At 34.3% G+C, this 22,045-nt stretch overlaps 1 protein-coding gene across 1 annotated transcript in view; it reads left to right on the forward strand.

The window, feature by feature from the left end:
- Positions 1-22,045, forward strand: part of ADGB (androglobin) — a 117,492-nt gene that overhangs the window by 49,765 nt on the left and 45,682 nt on the right. Inside the window, exons 13-18 of the mRNA XM_040599405.1 lie at positions 1,460-1,604; positions 9,407-9,452; positions 15,749-15,917; positions 17,839-17,902; positions 19,571-19,673; positions 20,599-20,740. Coding sequence (XP_040455339.1) covers positions 1,460-1,604; positions 9,407-9,452; positions 15,749-15,917; positions 17,839-17,902; positions 19,571-19,673; positions 20,599-20,740 — 669 coding nt within the window. The remainder of the gene's footprint in view (positions 1-1,459; positions 1,605-9,406; positions 9,453-15,748; positions 15,918-17,838; positions 17,903-19,570; positions 19,674-20,598; positions 20,741-22,045) is intronic.

Below are 22,045 nucleotides of genomic sequence, written 5' to 3' on the forward strand. Positions count from 1 at the left end.
GTTTGTCATTTTGGAGGATGTTTCTGTTCCTCAGACTGAGTCCAACAATTTGTAAATTATTGGAGGCGTGTATATCTTTTAAAGGGTGTACACCTTTTGTTAAGTACATCTCTAAGTAAACTGAATAAATTACATACTTGGCAGCTTCTGAATTTTGACCATCCTGATTTGATGGGTTGATATTAAACTAGTTAGATATTTTTTTTATTTTTAAATAGCAGCATTTGTCCATGGAAGAAATGACCTTTGAATAGTCTGGGAATATCATTGTTTTGCTGATACAGTTGCATTTTATTGGTTTTAAATACATTAAATTACTTACTGTTTGTTTTGAAATAGCAGGAGTAGAAATCCATAAAAATGCTCTAGGCAATATCCATTAATAGGTTAGTAAAAGAATCAGAGAATAATAATTAAGATGTTACATTATTTGCATAACAATATATTTTATGTTGTTTTTTCATATGTAATGGGTTGTTTCATGGTCAACTGACCCATTTTGTCAAGAACAGTTTAATTAATGTGCCAAGTTTCCATGGCTATCAGCTAATTTAATGTCTTGTGATTTAATTAACAGGTAGTAACCAAAACTAAATTACAAGTATTAGCATTTCATTAAAGTAATATAGTTGCCCAAATAAGATAAGGGACTTAATACACAGTTGGGACTGAAACTATTTAATCTCTTACCTTTATTCTAATAAAATATGTTGAAACACTCAAAGGCAAGATAATTGTGACTGTTACTGATAAAAATCTTGGTATTTCATTACCTCAATCCTTAAGAAGAGGGCTAGATAACACATGCTTACATTTTTCTGTTGTTTATTGCTGCAGTAGCACAATTATGTTTATGCATGTCTAACTGGCACGTGTGTAACATTGTTTTGATCTTCTCCTAGTTCACTTAACAAGCAGTTACTGTTATTTCCATCAGTTTGTACTTCTGCCTCCACTGAAGTCAGCAACGGAGCTTTCTTTTACTACAGCCAGAACAGGCCTTCCACAGGTTTCCTTGGTTATTGTGTGTGTTAGCTTAATGGTAGCTATGGAGACCTGTTTTGAGGGAAAAGAAAAACCTATTCTGACACAAAACTTTTTTTCTCTACCTCCATTTAAGTAGTGCACATTATAATTCCTTTTTTTTTTTGTTTCTGGGGGCCATATAAATTTATTCACTTCTGGTGTTGTCATCCAGTTTTCCTCAGCTGTCAGGTTTTCATTTTTTGAGAATCAGTTGGAGGCAACATTTCAGGTCTTTTGAGCATAGGTATGTGTAGAGCCAAGTAATGATAAGGAATATATGCATATATAGATTTTCTGCTGCCCTATTAATCTGTCAAAATAAAGAAGATGCAAATTATTTTGACAAAATTCTGTTAAGAATAATAGTTATGAAGACTGTCATTTGAAAGTAAATGTATGGATTAAAGTGTTTGATTTTTCTTCTATTATTTAGCCGCTTTCCACAGTCTACCATCAAAAAAGGATTTCATTCTGTATCCTGTCTCCCTCCTGTTACTGAAAGAGATGAAAATGTAAATGACAGTAATGTGGATATGAATCAAAGTGGGAGACACTCGAATGCAGAAGACTATTTTCAGGTAATAATTTTCCTAATTATTTTTAACTTGACCTATTTTTATATTCCAAAGAACAGTGAAAGGCAAAATAGAAAATACTTAATACTTAAACACAAGTTTTTAAAGACTCTTCAGTAAGCTTTTTTTCCCCCTGCTATATAAGTAAATTCCCTACCCTTTCCACTTGACGTTCCTCCCGACAGGTTCACTAGATGTAGCACACTGACAATAGATTGCCCAAGCCACCTAAGGAAATGCTAGTTACTAAGTAGTAGTCTCCACTGTAATTCTCCAAGACAGATAAGAGGAATCTTACCCAAGTTCAGTAAAACGTTCCTAGGATGCCTTTGGGCAGTTCTAACTACTGTGAGGTGGTTTGTTTTTTTTTTTTTCCTTTGTTACTGTCCTTGTTTTTAAATTGGTATGTGCATGTGCTACCTAAGTCTGCTTTTAGATAAACCTTCAACAAAATGCTCCTTCTAATATTTAAATCTTATATGTTGAACAGAGAAAAATGTGTACTTCTAAAGAGTTTCTGGACAGTACACTATTTCATGCAAAATATTTTGTATAGAGAAATAATTTACAAAATAGAGAAACAGGGACATAAATATTGAAACAAACAAATAGAGCTCCAGTGAGTTGACTTTATTTGCTCAATACCTACAAATGAACTCAACGTGGCAGCACCAGTATCTCTTCAATTTCATTCGTATTGCAGCTAACACTGCTCATAAGAACATTTGATAGCATTTCTCTTTTTGACTTTAAAAAAATTGAGGGGGAAAAGCAGTCTACCCAACATACAAATGCATTTAATTAAGTTCTAATCAAAATCTGTGTTCAAATCAATAAACCAATTATATTTTGGGGAAGATGTAATTTTAGCTTGTAAATGTTTAGTACAGTTCTCCCTGCTACATTTATTTTCTATCCCAAGGAAAGAGCGTTTACTTTTTCCTTATCTGTTACATTTAGTATGATTACAGTACAGAAAATAATTTAAAAGAACCTATAAAATGTATTCATCCATAGTGCTGCATAAAGGAAAAAAGCAAGAAAATCCTTATCTGCACAATCCTGTAGTAAAGATGACCTAATAATTTTAAAGTTTCTACTGTCCTTTTCTGGGCAAACAGATAAATCTACTTGGGGATAACATTTGTGGTATTTGGTTGATCTATAGTGACTTCCTGTATGGCTGCAAGATGTGTTTGAAGATCAAAGACATACTGTTAAGGATAGTATATAATAAGGTATCTTCATGAACAAAGAAAAGAGAATTTAGTTTGGTAGATTTTGAAGTAAAAGGGAAATAATTTTCTATGTAATTTTTGGAGTGGATATTTATAGGTTCCTCTTCAGAGATGCTCTCATATCATTTTTGTATTTCAGATGCAAAACTCAGTTGTTTTAAACTGTTCTGTATCTATTGTGTATATAGAAAATATGCATGTGTGAATATAGTTATTGTGTATTTATGATTTAAAAATAAGGCAATTCTGTAGTGAAGCAGAATTCTTTGCAATAGAATATATGTAGCTATTTTGTATTTTGCATACATTTTATACACAATAGTTTAATTAGTACTTCATTAATATTTCACCTTTTAAAGTCTTTTTAATAATTGCAGCTTATGAAAATCATTACAAAAGAGCTGTAAGTAGCATCTTAAAATATATAATACTTATTGGTTGTATGACTTCAGTCTCTCTAGCTGTACAGATATAGATTTAGTTATTTACAAACCATAGACATTTATGTGCTGTAAGCATAAAAGTAGTTTGGAACATCACTTTGATTTTCTTCCCTAGTCTAAAAGTGTAAAAACCACGTGAATATGGAAAGCTGGTTTGTTGCAGTAGGACACGTGGTCACGGAGAGGCAAGGGCAAGTAAGAAAATACAAGACAGGCATTGATAAAACTGGAATGGTTGGAAGAAGATATGTATGTGTCTTAGTCTGAGGGTGATCTGATTCAGCTGTGAAATGTAAGAAGTCATGAGCAGCTGACTGACTTATACTTGAACTTTACTTTTGCCTCAATTTAAAACTCAGCTGAAAATCCTATATTTATTAATAGCTCCAGTATGTAACTAGGACTGCATTTCTGTGTGTTGTAAAAGAAAATAATGTTTCTAACTTGCAGATCTATCTTAGTTTCACATATTACATCAACAAAATTACATAGATACCTCTGGGAGATTCATTATGGCAGAGCTTTCTTTCCATAGGTTTAAAACTTGAAATAACAATATACATTTATACTTTTTTTAAAAATTGATTACTGATTTTAAAAGCAAACACTGAAAGAGAAACTTTGATCAACTCACTAGATTACTGGTAATTTGTAGAATTTTGTGTTGTATCCTGAGTGTAAATAACTTTGGCTCCATTTTAAACTGTGCAGTTGCTATTCGGGAGACCTCTGCTTTGAAAACTTTGATATAGATTTGGTAGATCTTTGGGATGCAGCAGTTTTATGCTTTGAGCTGACTGAAATTCAGTCAGTTGCTATGCCAGACACTCAGCAAGTTAAAATTGGCATATTTCAATTCACTGCAATGTAAACTGTATGAAGTTACATCACTGAATATCTGCTTCACTGTTCCTAAGGTCTGTTGTCACAGAAACAGAGACCAGTGATAAATGAAAGATAAAATTTTAGGAGCTAGATATACCTTCTTTGAAGAATATCAAGTTGAAAGACATGGCATTATCCCTCGTGTTCCCAAAGTACTCCTCCCAAAGAACAAAAAAATGCTTTATTATTAATTTTTTTCAAACTTTTTTTGCCTTGAATTTCCCATCCCCTCTGATTTTACAGTTCTGAAAGCTTTGTGGATTTGCATTAGGAAAAAAAATCTTTTAAAATATCTATTTTTGGTAGTTAAATTGACCTTGAATCACACTATTATTAAGGAAATAAATGTTGTGAATTTTTTTAAAACCTCCATAAAATAGGGCCCAGTTCTTTAATGAAAAGGCTTGCTTTTATTTTTCTTCAATAGGAAGGTAAGTAAATTATACATGTAAGATGCGCTGAAACGCATGTGAAAGTAGGATTTTGGCTTTTTCCAGTTGGTTGGAAAAAATTATAATTATTTGTGGAATAATAGCTTCCTGAAATAGAAAGATTTTAGAATTTGATTTTTTTTTTTCTTTAATTTTTGTTCCTTATCCATTTTTGTGGTCAGGAAAAAAGTGAAAGTGTCGTCATATGTAAATTGCACAGTGTCTTACAGTTTTCTGGAACAGTAATTTTGGCAAACTCACTTGAGAAAAAGATGATCCTGGAATAGTATTTCCTTGTAGCTGTGCCATTAAAAAGCCTACTGGAATACCCTTCCATAATTGTGATGAATTCTTTAACACAAGTTATCTCTAATTCCATTGAGAAGAAAGCTGTTTGCATTCTGTTTGAGGAAATGTTGACTCAGTAACAAAGCAAGAAAAATCTAAGCCAAGTATGTTTACCCTCAGAATTTGCAGCGGCTACTAGGTATTTTAATAGACTGACCTGATTGCTATATTCAGAAATCTTAAGCAGAACACTCCAATCTTCCTTTTTGGCTTCTTCAGCGCCAAGCTCCCTGGCAATGCTATTTTCTAGAGCAGAAGGGTTAAAATTGCCACTCTCTCCCACTGATATAAACACAATACACTTGCTTTTCAATGTTTGTGTTTACCTAGTTTTTCTTACTTCAGTGCCATCCTTTTATATATGCAAGCTCAGTCTTGCCTTCTGCTTTACAACTGTTCCCTGTCTATTTAGTTTGCATGCTGTGTTGTGTGCTTTTCTCATGTTCCTTATAAACGTTCAGGACTTGTATCATAACAAGTCCTTTTTTTTCCTCATTCTAATCCTTTGGAGGCTGTATTTCATAAGCCCAGTGAATTGGTATTGAGTCAACAGGAGGGCTATGTAGAAAATGAAAAATTCAATTTTCTTCGCAGATTTTATAGTTTTGAAAATTGCTTCGGTCTGCACAAAATTAAATGTACAAAATACACAAAACCTGTGCAAAATCCTGTTTATTTTTTCAGGAAAAAAGTATACATGAGATGAGGTACATGAATTAGAAGAGGGACACAAATTCAGACACTTGTGGTATAGAGAATCTTTCCGATGCACCCACAAGTATCTGCTTGCTTATACAGATGGGACAGCTCCCAACATTAGAGACTGAATAAAAGAGAAGCTGAGTTGGTAATCCAATGTTTTTAAGCCATTCCTAAACCTCGGTCTGTGCACAACTTTGCAGCTGTTCTTTTGTACCAGTGCCTTTTTTCAGAAGCCACCTCTCTTACTTTTGCTCACATCACAGCTAAAACAAGAACTGGTATTCCATGTAGTGAAAACACTGACTCAGGAATAGGCAAAAAACATTGCGTCCAAGTGACTGTAGATGCAAAACTCTTTGATGATACGACTCTCAGGTCAACATGAAGCCTAGAAATGTAATACAGGGTTCAATCTTAAGAAATATTTTGGTCATCTTTGTCATTTTGGAGGTAGATTCAAAATGGATTTTTTTAATCTTAACAGTGGTGTGTTTGAAGCTTTATTCCTTTACCTGCCATTATATCCATATATGTGTATATCTATTTGGAAGAAGACTGGTGTTTTTTATTAAATAACTGGTGTGAAAAGATTTGCCATGCATCATTTCTACAATAGAAAAGGATACTGGGCTTATAAAAGTATCAGATTTTTAAAACATTATTTGGTGGATTTGAATAAAATAATGACGTAACTAATGTTAGGAGGCTGAAAAATGAGCAAATCCTCAAAAGTAGCAAGATAGCTATACATTTATGAATTACCATTATTTTTACAATTATGTGTTAATGATTTTAAAGCATAATAGATGATATATTAGATTTTTAAGTTTACCAGCAAATTTTCCTCACATGTTGCATTCAGATTTCCCATTAATTGCAGGAAGAACATTGAGTAACTAAATTCTCTGGAGTCTGTGTGCATCCTTTCATGCTTCACAGCTGGATACTATTTATTTACTAATTTATTTATCCATCCACTACTGTGGCAGCAGACCTGACCTTTCAGACAACATGTGTTCATTAAGGTGTTAATGAACTTTAGTTTCTTTTTCTGTGCCAATGTCTGTTGTTGTAGCTGAGACAATAGCATAACAGAATGAAAACTTCCTTGATATTCCCAGTTGTCCCAGAATCAGTGAGGTTTAGGTAGACAGATACATCCCTTACCATTAGAGAAGCAGACAGCTTTTGACTAGGTTATGTTTGTGTTCCAAAAAATGAGTAAATCAGCCTACAGGAGTCTCTACACACATCTCAGACTGGCTGAAGTAACATCACTAAGCATCCAGATTTTCAGGGTATGTTCTTCTTTACTGAAAATTCTGTTGAAGCAGTTTTGGAGGGTTTTCTGTATCCTTCCAGGCCTTCCTGCTGCCAGCTGTTAATACCAACAAAGTAGCCCTATAGTAAGCTGCCCCATGTCCATACTAGAAGCATGGATTGTGTGTACTGTTCATGAACAGTAAATCTGGCAGAAAGTGCTAGACTCATGGTACAAACATTACCATCTCCAAGGCTTGGACAGTCGATCTGATACTTTTTATGCTTTGGACATGCCTAGGATTTCTGAGAAGAAACTCGAGAAATTGTACAGTTGAGATGTGCCTGTTTGGTGAATCCTGTGACTCCTACAAGAAATTTGGCAATATTGGAATCTTGCAGATTGTAGACTCCCATGAAGAAATATGACCGCTGTATGCATGTGTTCTTCTGAAGTTGACTTAAAGGGGAGAGCTGTTTCAGACCCAAATGTTGAGGCATGACTGTCAATGTCATGTGACAAGTGCTGACAGCTTCCTTTAGTTTTGCACAGTTGTATATACCGAAGTCTGGAAACAGGTGCTGAAGTACATGGTCAATCAAAAAATTCTGGTTTGTCCTTTTCAGCTCATTTGCTATAGAAAAGCAAGAAATCAATCCAAAAAGGGACCTGTAAGACTTAATATATTTCAACTACCAATTTGTTCAGCCACCTGTTAACAATTTCAACAATGTCTGTTTTTCTCTTAATTGCTGTTTATATTAGATCTGTCCCCAGCTTTGACTCATGAATATTTAAAAAAAAACCCACAATGAACTTGGAATAAAATTTAGGGTTTGTGCTGTGCAGAAATGGGCTTTCAAATTTTCTCAAACAATACTGAGTTAATTTATAATTATTAAACTATTTGGTACTTTGTATTTTGGGACAGAGACTTAAATCTGTAGTTTATTCTCTCAACTCTTGTGTTTAGTTAGTTCAGAGATCAAATACCTAATATTTTGATAGAGATGAGATTCCTGAGTCTATTCTGGGCCTGTGAATGTGCTGTAAAATATTGCAGAAAGATTTTTACTGCAACCAGGAATTAAAGTAGAACACTATAAGGCTTTAAAGGAAGCATTCGCAGGTCCCTTCATATTGTGTATGCAACATAGTCTGTAATAGGAAGTTTGAGGCACAACCTGGATTTACAGAACAATGACTTTGTGCAAGCTTTAGGTACTGTTCTGACCTACCATCCAGTCTAACTTACTCAGACTCGAAATGATATCTGTCTGCCCCTGAAAAAAATGTTTCTAGATTGTGCTGAGAAAGCATAAATGCAGCTTCAAGTCATTACAGCTGCCACAACTCCTCTTTGAAATGCAGAACAGAGAATCACTGTGTCCCCAGATGCTGGCCAGCTCAATGCTATCTGTTTCAGCATTAGTGCCTTTGACACATGTAAAGGTGGGTATATGTGAGGACTTCGGGGGGAAGTGTGACAAAACTTGTTAAAGGGATCCTGGTGTGAAAAGAAGCTTGAAAATTTGTTTGCAATAGTCTTTTTACGTTCTAGTATTTGTCCTTGCAAAGGCAAAGCTAGTCCGGTTAACCCATTAATAATACTACATTCAAATAGGAAATAAGCTGGAAACTGTGGAATCTTTCTTGGGCTTTCCCTCCTTAAAGGAAAAAAAAAAGTGCAAGCGGGTCTTGTGCAGAGTATGTCATATTGTAGGTAAGAGGGCAGTCAGACAGAAGGATGACTAGGCCTGCATTTTTACCAGTATCAAAGATTTTAATCTGTCAGTGAAAAGGATGCTGTCTTTTCAAAGTGAATGAGTGGACTTTCAGAAGGGCTGGCTAACTTAATTGCAACCTTAAATGTAAGTGGATATTGCATTCGTATTAGTTCAGCAGCTCTATCTTGGAAATGGGATTGACGAGGATAAAGTTGTTTGCCAAAAACATTAAAAAAGAGCAGGCTACTTTGTATTTATGCAGCTGATAGAAAACAAAAGATGCTGTAGCAATCAGGCATGCTGTTGCCAGTGTCAGTTGTGTATGCTTCCACAGCTTGTTGGAAAAGGACATATACTTTCCAAGAATGGAAACTTAGAATAGAAAAGAACAGAAATGGTTCTGGAATAGGACTAATTAGTTCTTAGAATAGAACTTGTTTTCTTTTCAAAGAACAGTAATATCAAAGAACGTTTTTTTTTTTTTACTAGCAGAGGACTAGGCATATGGAATAGCTTTTATCATAGACTCCAGATCACATGTACTTCTCTAGAAAAACATTAGCCTGCCTATTGGTGATGTATATGTAGGTATTATGGTGAATTTTATTTTTTCTTTTTTTTCTTTTCTAAAAATATATACTACAATGATAACTTACTAGATTGTTTCTCCATCTCGGGAAGGACTGCCCCCAAACAAAGTATTTTCTTTAACAAAATAATGCAAGATTATAATAACGTTGACGGGGTTTTGTTGTTTTTTTATCATATAGGAGACCACCCTCTTTTGGCAGCAAAACGCACAGAGACTCAGTAAAGGTAAGTGTGTTTGAAGTTTATGTTCAGGCTTCTGCCATTCCCATATTGTTTGGCCTCAATGTTAATCCTCATGTACAGATATCAACACTCTTATTTATGGGTGTTGGTTTAATGGGAGAAGATTTTGAAGAACTGGTAATACCATATGTAATTACATAGAGTAGAATCTTCAGATTGCTATTTACAAATGCCTAATTTACAAGAATATTTTGAAAATATAATGCTTTTCCTAAGTTATTCACCAGTAAAGTACACTGGATGTTGTACAGAGAGCTCTTTTTCTAATCACTATTAATTACACTTTTTTTCCTCCCTGAAGTAAAAGGCAAGAAAAAAGGACAACTTCCATTTCAATAAATGTTGATTATTTTTTTTTATCTGTTCAAGATTAGTATTGGAAGAGTATTCAAACTGAGTCATTTTTTCAAAATGTGCACTACTTTAAGTGAATGTGTTGAGAGTTTGGTCAGGAGAAGTTACTGAGCCACTTTTAAAAAAGATATGAACAGATTTGCTTGGTGAACAATGAACCTCTCCTAAAACTGGCTGCGAGGAAACACCTTTCCTTTTACCTTAGTTCTGAAAGTGAATTTTGGAGCAGAATAAAGTGTGAAACGTGAATAGGATTTGTACTTTATTTACACCGTGATTCATACATGTGACACATCTTGGGTTTGATTTTCAACCCTTCAGTCCACGTAGAAGCCTGTGCAATGCATCTGTGCTTTTTAAGCATTTCTGAAGATTGATTCTCATGGTGGGGAAAGGCGTAAGAGTACCATTTTAAAAAACATTTTTATTTTGTTCTCTGTAAAATATCTATGATCCCCTCTTGCAATAATTGAGAAATACAATACATATCTTCTCAGTTAAAGCATGTGCACAACTCCCTGACTTCTACTTAAACTAATGTCTAATTAAACCCAGTAATTTTACACACAAAGTTTAGATATTTTCACAGTTCATAACACTATTTTCATTCTGGAAAAATGTGCACCCTGTCAACCATCTCTAGTAACCCTAGTAAATAGGGTAATAAGAGATAAGTTTATAAAGGGAGGGTACACGACCCAACCAAAAACCTGAGTCGTACTAGAATTATAATGAAGAGTGAGAATACATTTATGATTTTAAAATCTCTTGAAGCAAATGAAGATCATACTTCTCCAAAACCTATACTAAGAAATAGTTTTTAAACAATTTTGGTAAAATTTGTTCAGTACAAGCAAAAGATGTAATTTTGAGGTTATGCTTTTAAGAACTGATACTGATTTAAAGTACTTTAGTGCTTGAATATCTTTTCTTATTAATTTTTAGTAATATCATCCTAGTAAAAAAAGAACCTAACCAACAGAATCTCACTTTATCAAACTGCTACAAGTTAAAGAGCTGGAAATATATAATTCAGTTATTCTCTCACCTCTCAATGCCAAAACCTAACAGAGATATAATACTTTGCAGTAGACTACTCTTTAAGCCTGCCATGAATGTGTTGGGAACTTGGAGTATTTTTGTAGCTGTCACTATTAATTGTTTCTGAAGCTAGCATATCTCAACAGCCAGATTGCCATCTTTTCTGCTTACTCAAAAGTATGCTCAAGAAATGCCCATTGAAGAAAAGCTTCCATGGTACAACCAAGGAAAAGGACAGAGTGGGTATTTCCATCCTCTGGCCCATAGTACTAATAATTCACATAACTACTGTAACAAAATCATTTGTACTCAAGTTCTCTTCACAATCTCCAGGCCATCTCAACCATATGTTGTCATTTCGGTATGCAAAATCCATTTATTCCAAATTTACATAGCAAGTGTTAACAGTCATTAGAGGATTTGAAGACTTTTCTTTAAATAACACAATTCCTTTTAATGTCTTAATTATGAAATAAACCCATCTTCAAAAAATCCTTTTTAAAAGAAAAAAAAAATTGGGAGAGGAAGCTTGGTGATATATCTTGGTTTAATGCTTTGCATTGTGCCATGCGCTGTAGATTGAGGTTTACTTTGTATTACTGTTATTTCAAAACGATTTGTTACAGCTCTTTTAACTCCACAAAATGTGAGTGTGAATCATGAACCAAAACTGAGAGAAATAGAGAAATCTTTTAAAAAAATCTTTTATTTACGAGAATGAGGGTTTTAATATACTTTTTAACATAGCTAAAATTGCCCAAATTTTGTAAAGTATTTGAATGAGATTTCAATAACTTTGTTTCAGGGTTTGGTTACAGGTTATTAGACAGTTAAATATATGAATAATGTAATGTCAATGGAAGTTCTTTCTGTTCACTTGAATGGATTTGAAATACATTCCTATTGAGAACAGTGATATTTTACAAGTAAACTCACATATGTATACCAGTCCTTTCTTGGATGTATGATTGCTTTTCAATATTTCAACCTTTTGATTTAGGAATCTCTGTCTTTCTATGTATGTTTAACCAAAAAAAAGTTTAAAATAGTCTCATTAAACTACTTAGGCTGCTGAAGTCCAGTGAAATTTTGTGCTATGCCAAAATTCATCAAATGCAGTGCAGTGTTTTTGTCAGTGCATCGTTGTCTGTCTGTAGAATGTCCTCAGAGTAGGAAATCATAGCTTTGCAAATTTACCAGCACAAAAAAAAATTGTCCTAAAACATATAATTACACTTCTGTCCTTTGTTGTAAAATGAAAATATGTACATTTACACTTATTCTGTGTTGTTATGATAAAGCAGTTACATTCTCTCTCTAAAGTGCTCTTCTATGATTTCAAATTGCTTTTGGTGCAGATACTCAATCTGATGAAAGTTGTTTGTAGTATCACACTATTCCTACATTTATGTTATCTCAAAGAAATCTTGCTGTGCCAGTATTTGTCCAGAGACATGATGAAACTAAAATACAGGCTGAAAATTACAAAGCCAGAAAGTGAAATTTCAAATAAGCATGCTGGAATTAAGTATGACATTGCTGTACAGTGTATGCAGGCTATATTGAAGCAGTACACAGTAAGGGGAAAATTTTTTTTGATCACATACACAATCTTTATATTTTTTCATAAAAGCAGCTAGAATTTGGCATCCTGTTAAAGTGGATGATTTGATTCAAATCTATTTACCATTTTATTCCTTAAGCTGATAGATTGGTTGCCTTCAGGTTTGCAGCATTGTGTAGTGCTTTTTTCATAATGAAAACGCAATTCAGTTTAAGGCAGAACATGTATTATACTTGTTTCTTTGTGTGATTTTTTTTTTTTTACATCAAAAAATACCCACACGCACACCCTACACCCATGGGGAAAAGAAAAACAACCCAACCCAAAGCAAAAACCCTAGAATACTCTTGAGATGTTATACTTGAATAAAATTATTTTGCCTCTCATCCACCCATCTGCCCGTATTTGAGATTTGGTTTAGGCATTGTACTAAATAATCTGTAGTTGGTTAGATCACTTCTTAAATTTTCTTTAAAACATTTGCTAATCTTCAAACTCAGGTAGAAAACCTTCATTCAAAGACACCTTAAGTACAGTTTTGTGGATTGAAGATTTTGTATGCCATTATCTCTGTTAGGATATGTTATAGTCTGTTATGGCAATTACCTACAACTTTCATATTCAGTGTGTTAAATTCTTGCAATTTCTGCTGCAAAAAGGAAATTTCTGGTTTTGTACTTCTACTCCAGTAAGCCAGCCTGCCTATCCCTTCTTACTGAAAATGGAAACAGGGGACTTTTTTCAACTTTGAACCATTTTAAACGTTTTCTTTGCAAGATAGTAGTTTCTGGTTCTTTTTCATTTACTTGGCTATCAAATGTTTTAATTTGCCTGTTACTGTGTTCTAAAGAGCTAGTTCATGACTATAAGGAGACAGATACAAAGCATCCATATACTGAATAAATGTTAGCGTCCAAAACTGTAGTCAGTTTGATGAGGGGCTTGATTTCCATTTAAGCATCTCAGTGAAGAGCCAGTGCTTAAAAAGTAATGAGCACTTACCAAAAGCAATTACAGTCTTTGATGTTAAACTGTCATCTTTGTGTCTTCTTAGTTTAAGAACATTACTTTTTCTAATAATTTGGGGAGTTCCATGCAGTACAGTATTTTCTTACCATGTAAGTAGAGATTTTTGTGATACATTCTGCTAATCTGTGTTCATTTGCTACTTTTTTCCCCTTTTTTGATTAATTATTCTAGTTTGTATGCTGCTGTGCTCTAAGTTAGTGATCTGGTTTTATTTGTCTTCTGTTTTTGTTGTTTTTTGGTTTTTTGGGGGGGGGTTTCTTTGTGGTTTTTTTTTTTTTTTTCAGTGGATGTTTTGTTATTACTTCTGTATTTGAGTGTTTTCCCTTATTCATCAAGTTACTTTTTTTCTCTTGGACTTGATTGTAACATTAATATTTTTTACTTGAGTTCTAAGTAGCATAAAATTCTGGAATTCAAATATGCTGGTCCCTTTTTCTGAAGCTCTCTGTTTATAATAAGCTCACATTATATCCCTATGTATTTGATTCGTATTTACATTTGCTCAAGTAATTAATTATATGATAATTACAGGCAATTTTTTCTGCAATTATCTTCTATATGTCAGTTTTAAAGTATTATTTTATACTGAACATCTCTTAAGATTTGCTTCAAATTTCTTTGTTGTTTTATTCCATAAGTTGTATCTTCGTTGTATCACCCAGTTCTTGCAGTTTCTCATAGCTAGAAGTGGCACTTCTTGCCTACAAGGTAAACAATAATTGGTTTGATTTGCTTTTTTCATATCATTCTATCAGGAAGCTCTGAACAGCACTGTCTTTGGACTACATATATCAAAAAGGATAAAATAAGCTTTTTGATGACATTCTTACAAGATTCTCATTACTTCTTCAAAGAGGAGCGAGGAAACTTCAGACATTTTGTTGACACTGGTTTTGCTTTCCTTTAGCTGCCCTGGAAGAGCCGTCTTCCCTCTGACCCAGTCTGCATAAAAATCAACAGAAAGATTTATATATTGACTTCTAAATAGGGTGGAGCACATCTGTTTGAAGGCTGCAGAGATCTACTGACCCTGTTAACCCTGCAGGTCTATCGATAGTGCTGTAGTACTGTTCAGAATGAACAAAAGAGCAGCAGTGAGCCACAGAAGGATTACATTGGGCATAGTTCTGCTCTGGTGACCCCTTCATCATCCTCTCTGTGATATGCACATTTGTAAGCTAAGCACTGCAGTTATTTCACTGAAGGCCTAAAACCCACGTTAACTTAAATGTAAGAAAAAATCCTAGATTACATAGCTCCAAGGTAGTTTTTCTGTCGAGTGAGGAGAAAAAGGTCTTTGGTGCATTTCCTGACATCACATTTCTTTCAATTCTTGAAAAATAATTGCAAACTCTTAGAGCCACCTTGTAAACTCATTAGTTATCCATGAAATACCTATGTGTCTTGCTGATCTTGAAATATTACAAAGCACATTTTAAAAACAGATAAATTATGTTTAATTAGCTTTCACATTTTTTATATGTTACCTGTTTGGATTTTAAATCATCTTTTTCCTCGGCAAACATTCTGAACTAATGGCTGTTCATGTCTGATCTGTTGTCAGCTCTTCTGAGCTATTCTGAAAACTTCTTCTTGGGCCAGATTAAACATTATCAACAACTATTTATATGAATATCACAGGGTAAAGTCAGAGAAAGTGACATTACAACACAACTTAAAAAGTTATTAAATGATTGCAGAATGTGTCTTCATGACATTTCTGTGTTTATATTCTGGTATGAGTCTGAGAGTATTTCAAATCTATTTGTGTTTAGAAGTAGTTGGATTGATTTGTGTGAGTAGCATCACAGGGGACAGTATCTAAGTACTGGAGGCAAGGATAGGTACTTTTCCTATCTGTGTCCTCCACAATTCTGTGTATTTTTTATTTTCTGTGGGTTGTAAAAATTTTATGATACTGCTCCATCGGCTTTTCACTGAATAGGAGCTTTGACAAGGGGTTGTATCTTTCTATATATAGATGACTTCAGGTTTGCAGAATTTGTATATGTGTAGCTAACGTGTTCATATTAATGGTTCACAGTTTAACATGTGATAGTATATTGAGGCGGAATACTGAAGCAGTTGCAGATGTAAGCAACAAATGTCTATACAGAGTTGTTTCAGTCACCTTTTGAGCTTTTTTAGTTAGTGGGTTTTTATTTTTAAACACTGAGATGTATGGAAGATATCCTGGTAATTTTAGGATATTTTTTCCGTAGAACACTGATACTACTTTAACGTTCATATTTTCACTGTATTGGCTTTGTGTGTCTTCTTATCTCTGCAGATGAATTAGATGAGAATATCAGTTTTGATGCAAAGCCAATGTCAGAAACAGCTGATACTGGTATGAACCACCAGACAGGGGATATATCAAAGGAAGAAATCGAGTCGGAAAGGACTTCAGTTTCCAGGGAAACCTGGATTAGCTTTGATGACTTCTGTGTTTGTTTCCAGTAAGGAACAGAGTTTTTCAGGTTTATTCTGTAAAGTACACAGTATAACTATGGTAAAATGTGAAACGTGACTATATAACAACTTTACCTTCTCAACAGATCTTTGCATAACTATTCTGTATTTTTTGCATAACTATTCAGGGTAGTCCCAAGGCTGCACTTCAGACCAGACTTACTGTCCCTGTTGACAGTCAGTCTGTAGGTGCAGCCCCATGGTATGGCTTGCATATGTCAACCAGAGTACAGCAGAGAACACAACTTCCAGCTTCGTGACGCATATATCAGACTATAATGTGGGTGGGAGATGGTAGGTTGTGGACTGCAGCCATTAGGGAGCTCACATACCTGACCCATCAGCCACCAGCCAGACACAGCCTGCGTGTGCATCATGCAATTCGAAGGCAGAAAATGTTGATATCTTCTTTAGGCATCAGCATAGCTCATCTTGGTCAATAGCTGCTTTCTTTTGCTTCCTTTTCAATATAATTCCAAGGCATTTAAATCTCTGCAAACATGTAATAGCTACTGTAATTGTAGCATACTATCTTTAGTTTCTGTCTTTAAGATTTAAGAAGCCTGGTACAATACAGATCCTATATAGAATCTGACATTGTTGAGAGGAGTAATTTTATGAGAGAAAATCTACCCAGGTTTGTGTTTTTCTTTTCATTTGGATTTGTAACTGAGATGTCTTTGTGAAGCTTTTCTTTTCATAAATGTTTTCTTGAGCATGTATTAAACTCTGCTCCCTCTCTGAGAGAGCATGTATAACTTTTATTCTAGCAGCATTACAGGAACTTTAGGAACAAAAGATCATAGATCTCTTTAGAGCTGGCTTGTTTGCCTGAGTATTTTTAGGGAGCCTCAGGTCCAGGAAGGAAGGGCCTTCAGAAAAAAACATCACAGGCAAAGACATTTCCTTTCTAGCTCACGGTGTCATGGAGAGAGAATATGAAATATGAACTTTTAAACTCGTCAGCCAAACATTAAATTACTATTGAACTTTTGTAGACCACTGTAATATAAAGGTATAGAACATTTGTCAGTTTCTTATTTCTGTCCCTAAATGAGTGAGAGTGTGCTTGTTTTCACAGTGAGCTGATAGAGTAGCTGTTAACAAAGCATCTTGATTTACCTTAGAAGAATTTATCACTCAGAAGAAATCAGGCACCTAAGATTTTCATTTTACCAGTCAGTCCTGTTGAAAGTGTTTTCACGTCTGACACGCCTACATCTCAGAGACAGTGACAAGAAGATGAATGTTCAGAGTTATCAACTTTGAGAAATGAGCAAAATTGTAGTCATTGTAGGAATTAATACGTCAGCAATGGATCAGGATCCCTCTGAAGTTTCTGAGTAATCAAAACATTTATTTTACATAAAACATTGAAGTTTGCATCTGATTCCATCCTCAAGTAAAGCTGAAGACATTTATGTTGCTCTTGGTTATATCAAGGTCAGAAAAAATAATTGTCAGGATCTAAGTAGCTTTCTGAAGGTGTGAAAACACCACAGGATTGAAAAAGAATATTAATTAACTATACAAAATAAGTTTATAGATTTATAATAGGTTTATACTTTATAGATAACTTTATTACAGTAATTTTCAGGCAGGCATGGAAGCTTCAGAGTAATGTTAGGTTATTACCATTTATAGAGTCAAACTGGACAAATTAGTGGCCTGACCTCCAATGGAAAACTGAAGTGCAGCAGAGATAGAAATTGTGATGCTCTTTCTCTGGAAATGAATGTATTTGCCCTTTATGAAACTAAAAATGTTGAACCATTTCTGAAAAATAGCTGGGAGTCTGATACATGAAACTAAAATTAGTATCTTATGTTATGAAATAGACATTAACCTGAAATATGTAATTTATACTATGATTTTTCTACATGTAGTATTATTTTATTTTCTCCCTAGGAACCTGTATGTTTTCCACAAGCCACATACATATGCTTATAACTATCAGAAGACAGATTTTAAGGTATATGACTATATTGAGTTTTATGTACTTTTTTTAACTTTGTCAAAGGTTTACATAGTTAGGTAATACATATATCCTAAATGATGATGTTCAGATCACAAAAAGCTGCTGTTACTGAAAAAATAATAATACATTAACATTACCGTAGTCAATACAAAGATAAGGCTTGCTAGCAAATATCTCAAAGTATTTCGCTATCTTTAAGACAAAAAAAAAATACGTTGTGCTGTTGCACAATAGTAAAATAATTAAATATGTAGATCATGAAAATTGGTAGTGAAAGTATAATTTACAGTGAATCAGATTGCCATCCTCTCTTTATCTTGATTTAAATCTACCTTGCAATAGTCTAGAGACTACATTAAATTTAATCATGATTCAGCTGTAGAATCTGCCCTTGAATTCTCCTTCATCTTTGCCTGTCACCTAAAACCCAAATCGGGACTCTGTATAGCATAGCCCTCCATTTTCTCTTTACAGGCTGTCCTTTAGCAGTTTACAAGATTGTGCTGCAGGGATTAGAAATACACCTTAGTTACACTAAAATTACAGTATTTCTTTAAAACTGCCATTAGTTCATGTTATCAGAAGGTTATTCAACATGTTTGAATATTCTGTTCCAGCTCTAGTTTTATACTGCAAATGAAGTGTAATTGTAGAGGACTGAAATGTGAACTCCAGGCGTGAACATTATGTAAAATCCTGCATTGAGAAGGTTAACTACATGGATTATGCTTCATAATTGTAGTATATCTGCAATTTCACACCTCTCTATTTGTAATCACATCACAAAAAAAATTTTCCTGATCACTGCATGATATACTTTCACAAGCCATAATTAGCATCAAGATTATGTCAGCCTGTGTGCTATTGTGCCAAATAACTAACCCTTTGCTGTAAAACCATTCTATTTTTTTACATTGATCTATATGAGGTGTTTACAGTATTAGGTAAATTCAGTATCAGACTTAAAACCAACACTTTTATATTATGCTATGAAGATAATAGTAATGGTATTCCAGGATCAAATACAAAAAGTATATTGATATAACTCTGGAGAGTGTAGGAAGACAGGTATTAAAACAGTTCTGAAGCAAAGAAGCTCATTCACCTTCAGATTTTGAAGAATTTCTAGGAACTTTGGAGTCATTCTGTAGGTTCTGATATTGGCATAGGAATTATGTATTGAAGCTGAGAGTGAAAATTGCTGTCTCTATGGGTTTTTTTTCCCTACAAAAACGTATGAAGTGGTATCAGTCGTGTGTTACAAATTGAGTGCTTTTTTTCCCCAAGCTTACTGTAATTAATTAGAATCAGAAAGCTGCAGCACAAAACAAAATTTTTTGGCCTTCCATTAAGATATTTGGCAAGTAAAACTACTACATTGAGGTGCATGTGGACAATATCATACAAAAGTAGATATATTCTCGTTCAGGAAACTCTTCTGTTTCCTTTTATCTCTTAACTGAACGTCATGGTTTATACATGCAGCATGAGGCTCTGGGTTTAAATGACATGTCTGAATTTGGAAGTAGTGACAGTTAATTACTTCCTATACCATAGTAAGGGTCACAGTATCTGAAATCTTAGCCATACTTTGTATAAGCCCAGGTGGACAGCATATTCAACGAAAAAGAAAGATGATCAAATGTCCATTTTTCTATGCAGTCTGCCGATGACCAAGTCTTCTATTATTTACTTGTGGACAGTCTGATGCCCATTGAAATCCTGGTTAGCTTTTCTGCATTAGTACGCTGGGATGATACTGGAGGTAAGGCCAATGCAGAAAAGTGCATGTTAACGTTGTGTTATCCCATTCTGGAATATGTCTGTGCTGTTGTGTTTGTCTGTGGTGTATTTTGGCACAGTTTGAGAGTTTAGCATTAGATAGCCAAATTGATTCTAGGAAATGCACTAGTATTCGAGCAACACTTTCTTCTTGTTTCATAATGATGGTCAATATTTTCTCAGAAGAATCCCTCCCTTTACTGTTTGTTATGATTTGCTGCAAGCTTTTAATCTGTGTGTTGTATGGATTTCCTTGTTTCTTAAGGTGTTTTTTTTTCTCCAAATTCTATTCTTGCAAGCTATTTCATACCTTAGCTGATCAAAATACAGTAAAATTAGCAATATGACCAAAGTTTATTTTTGAAGTGATTTTTAAACCGGTGCACAGTAAGATCTTAAGTATAATTACAGCTGACTTAAGTCAAGATCCAACAGCTTGGATGGCTTAAATAGAAGTCACTTGTATTTTATGAAAACCATAGAATGGCATTCAAAAAAGAAATGCATGTTATGACAGTTGGCTTAAATTAATCCCAAACTGACCATCCTGTTAAAATAATCAAACTATAATACAAATATAAGCTTTGCATGGCTGTTTGCTTCCTTTGCATGTGGACAGAGTGGATTTTTATGAAGTTTTAGAGCAGCCTTAAGTGACTTGAAAGATGTCTGATCTACACATAATCCTAACACATTCTTTTCTAGTAAATAGTACAAATAAGCCATATTCTGTACCACCTATGCATTTTAGATGACTGGCTCCATTCTCTGAGTTACCAAAGCCTAAATGAGGACTTCAATGACTGAAGTAGCTACAGATTCTGCATAAGTGTAGTTGTCTTAATTTTTCCATTATTCCCCCTCACGATCATGTGGTTTGTTGGATTATTTTTTTTTTCTTAATCTAGGTACTGAACGACAGTGTTCTAGTGTTTCAAAGGGTATGCTGATGGTTGAACATTTCTCTTGGAAATGCGCGGCTCCTGGGGAACTTGTGTTAAAGATGCATACGTCCGCAACCAAAGCTACTGTGTTAAATCTTCCTGTTGGGTGTGTATGAAGCTTCATTTCTGTCCTAAAACTTTTAAGGCTTGAGATGATCTTTTACTTTACACAGCAACTAAGAGTTTATTTCCTAAAACCTAAGTTTTTGGACTGCCAAACTGGTTGATAGCTAGGATTTGCTAAGACTGCAAAGTTGCTATGAATTTAAAATAATTACAAAAATCTCTATAAAGATTTGTAATTCTTAACTCTTATTTAAGAGCGTTTAGCAAGAAAAATCACACTAACTTGCTAAAAAATAATCTAGAATATGAACTCCTACCTAAGTGTTTCTAACTAGAATGATTTTGAGATGTTCCCTGGCATACCAACAAAAATTAAAGAACTAGGATTTTTAGTGGAACTGTGAAAGCATGATGGGAGGTTTCATAGCTTTTCTTGAAACAGAATTTATGAAACATGACAGGAGAAATTCTAAGGCTATCCATGAAGCCTTGCATATCTTACTCCATGTTCACATGGTGCTTAATATGATTTATTTCTCTTTGTATGTAACTCTAGGTATTCAGTGTAGAGCATTGACTGTTTAAATAAACAGGTGAAAGGCAAGAGCCTTTGGTATTTGTTAAGTTTCTGAAAACATTTCCAGTGAAACAAGGAAGATGACATCTTCGTATCTTGCCTTGAGCATAAAGTTGCTGACTAATTCATGGAGGCTGCCTACTTTTCCAAAAATAGAGAATCACCAGTTTAATCTCAAAGACATGAGACAAAATGTATTTTTTAGAAATCAAGTAAGGTTTCAAATAAATAGGCGTAGAAGGAGAATACCACAATACTAACATGTTGATATTAAATCAAAGCTCTTTAATAGTACTCCCTATTTGTTTTGATTAAGACTAAAATTGGAAAAGTTATTATTGTGTTTATAGCTTAGTTCTGCCACCACATGTATTTTCTTAGCGTAGTTTCCAGAAGCTGCATACCTCTGTCCTATAGGGAAGCCAAAAATGTGTACCTTTTTGCAACTGCAGATTTCAAAGCTACCACAGATACAGGCAGTTCAAACTGATAAGCTTCTCCCCTTTGATTTGCTCTACTCCAGACAGATCCAGCAGGCGTTCAGGAAGATTTAATTTACAGCTGGTGTGGGAGACAAATGAGCTTGTTGACAGCTTCCTTATTTCATTCCAAATAAGAAACGTCTTGTTAAGCCTGGAAGGTAGTTTCTTCCCTCTGTTGGTGGCCAGGGGACATTTCAAATTTCACTCGCAAGAAGGTGCAACTAAAATAGTGCGAGTGTGTGTCGAGGGGTAACTCCTCTTTCCTACTCTTACTGCTGGATGTCTG

Source organism: Falco naumanni, chromosome 6 (assembly GCF_017639655.2).
Source record: "Falco naumanni isolate bFalNau1 chromosome 6, bFalNau1.pat, whole genome shotgun sequence".
NCBI lineage: Eukaryota > Metazoa > Chordata > Aves > Falconiformes > Falconidae > Falco > Falco naumanni.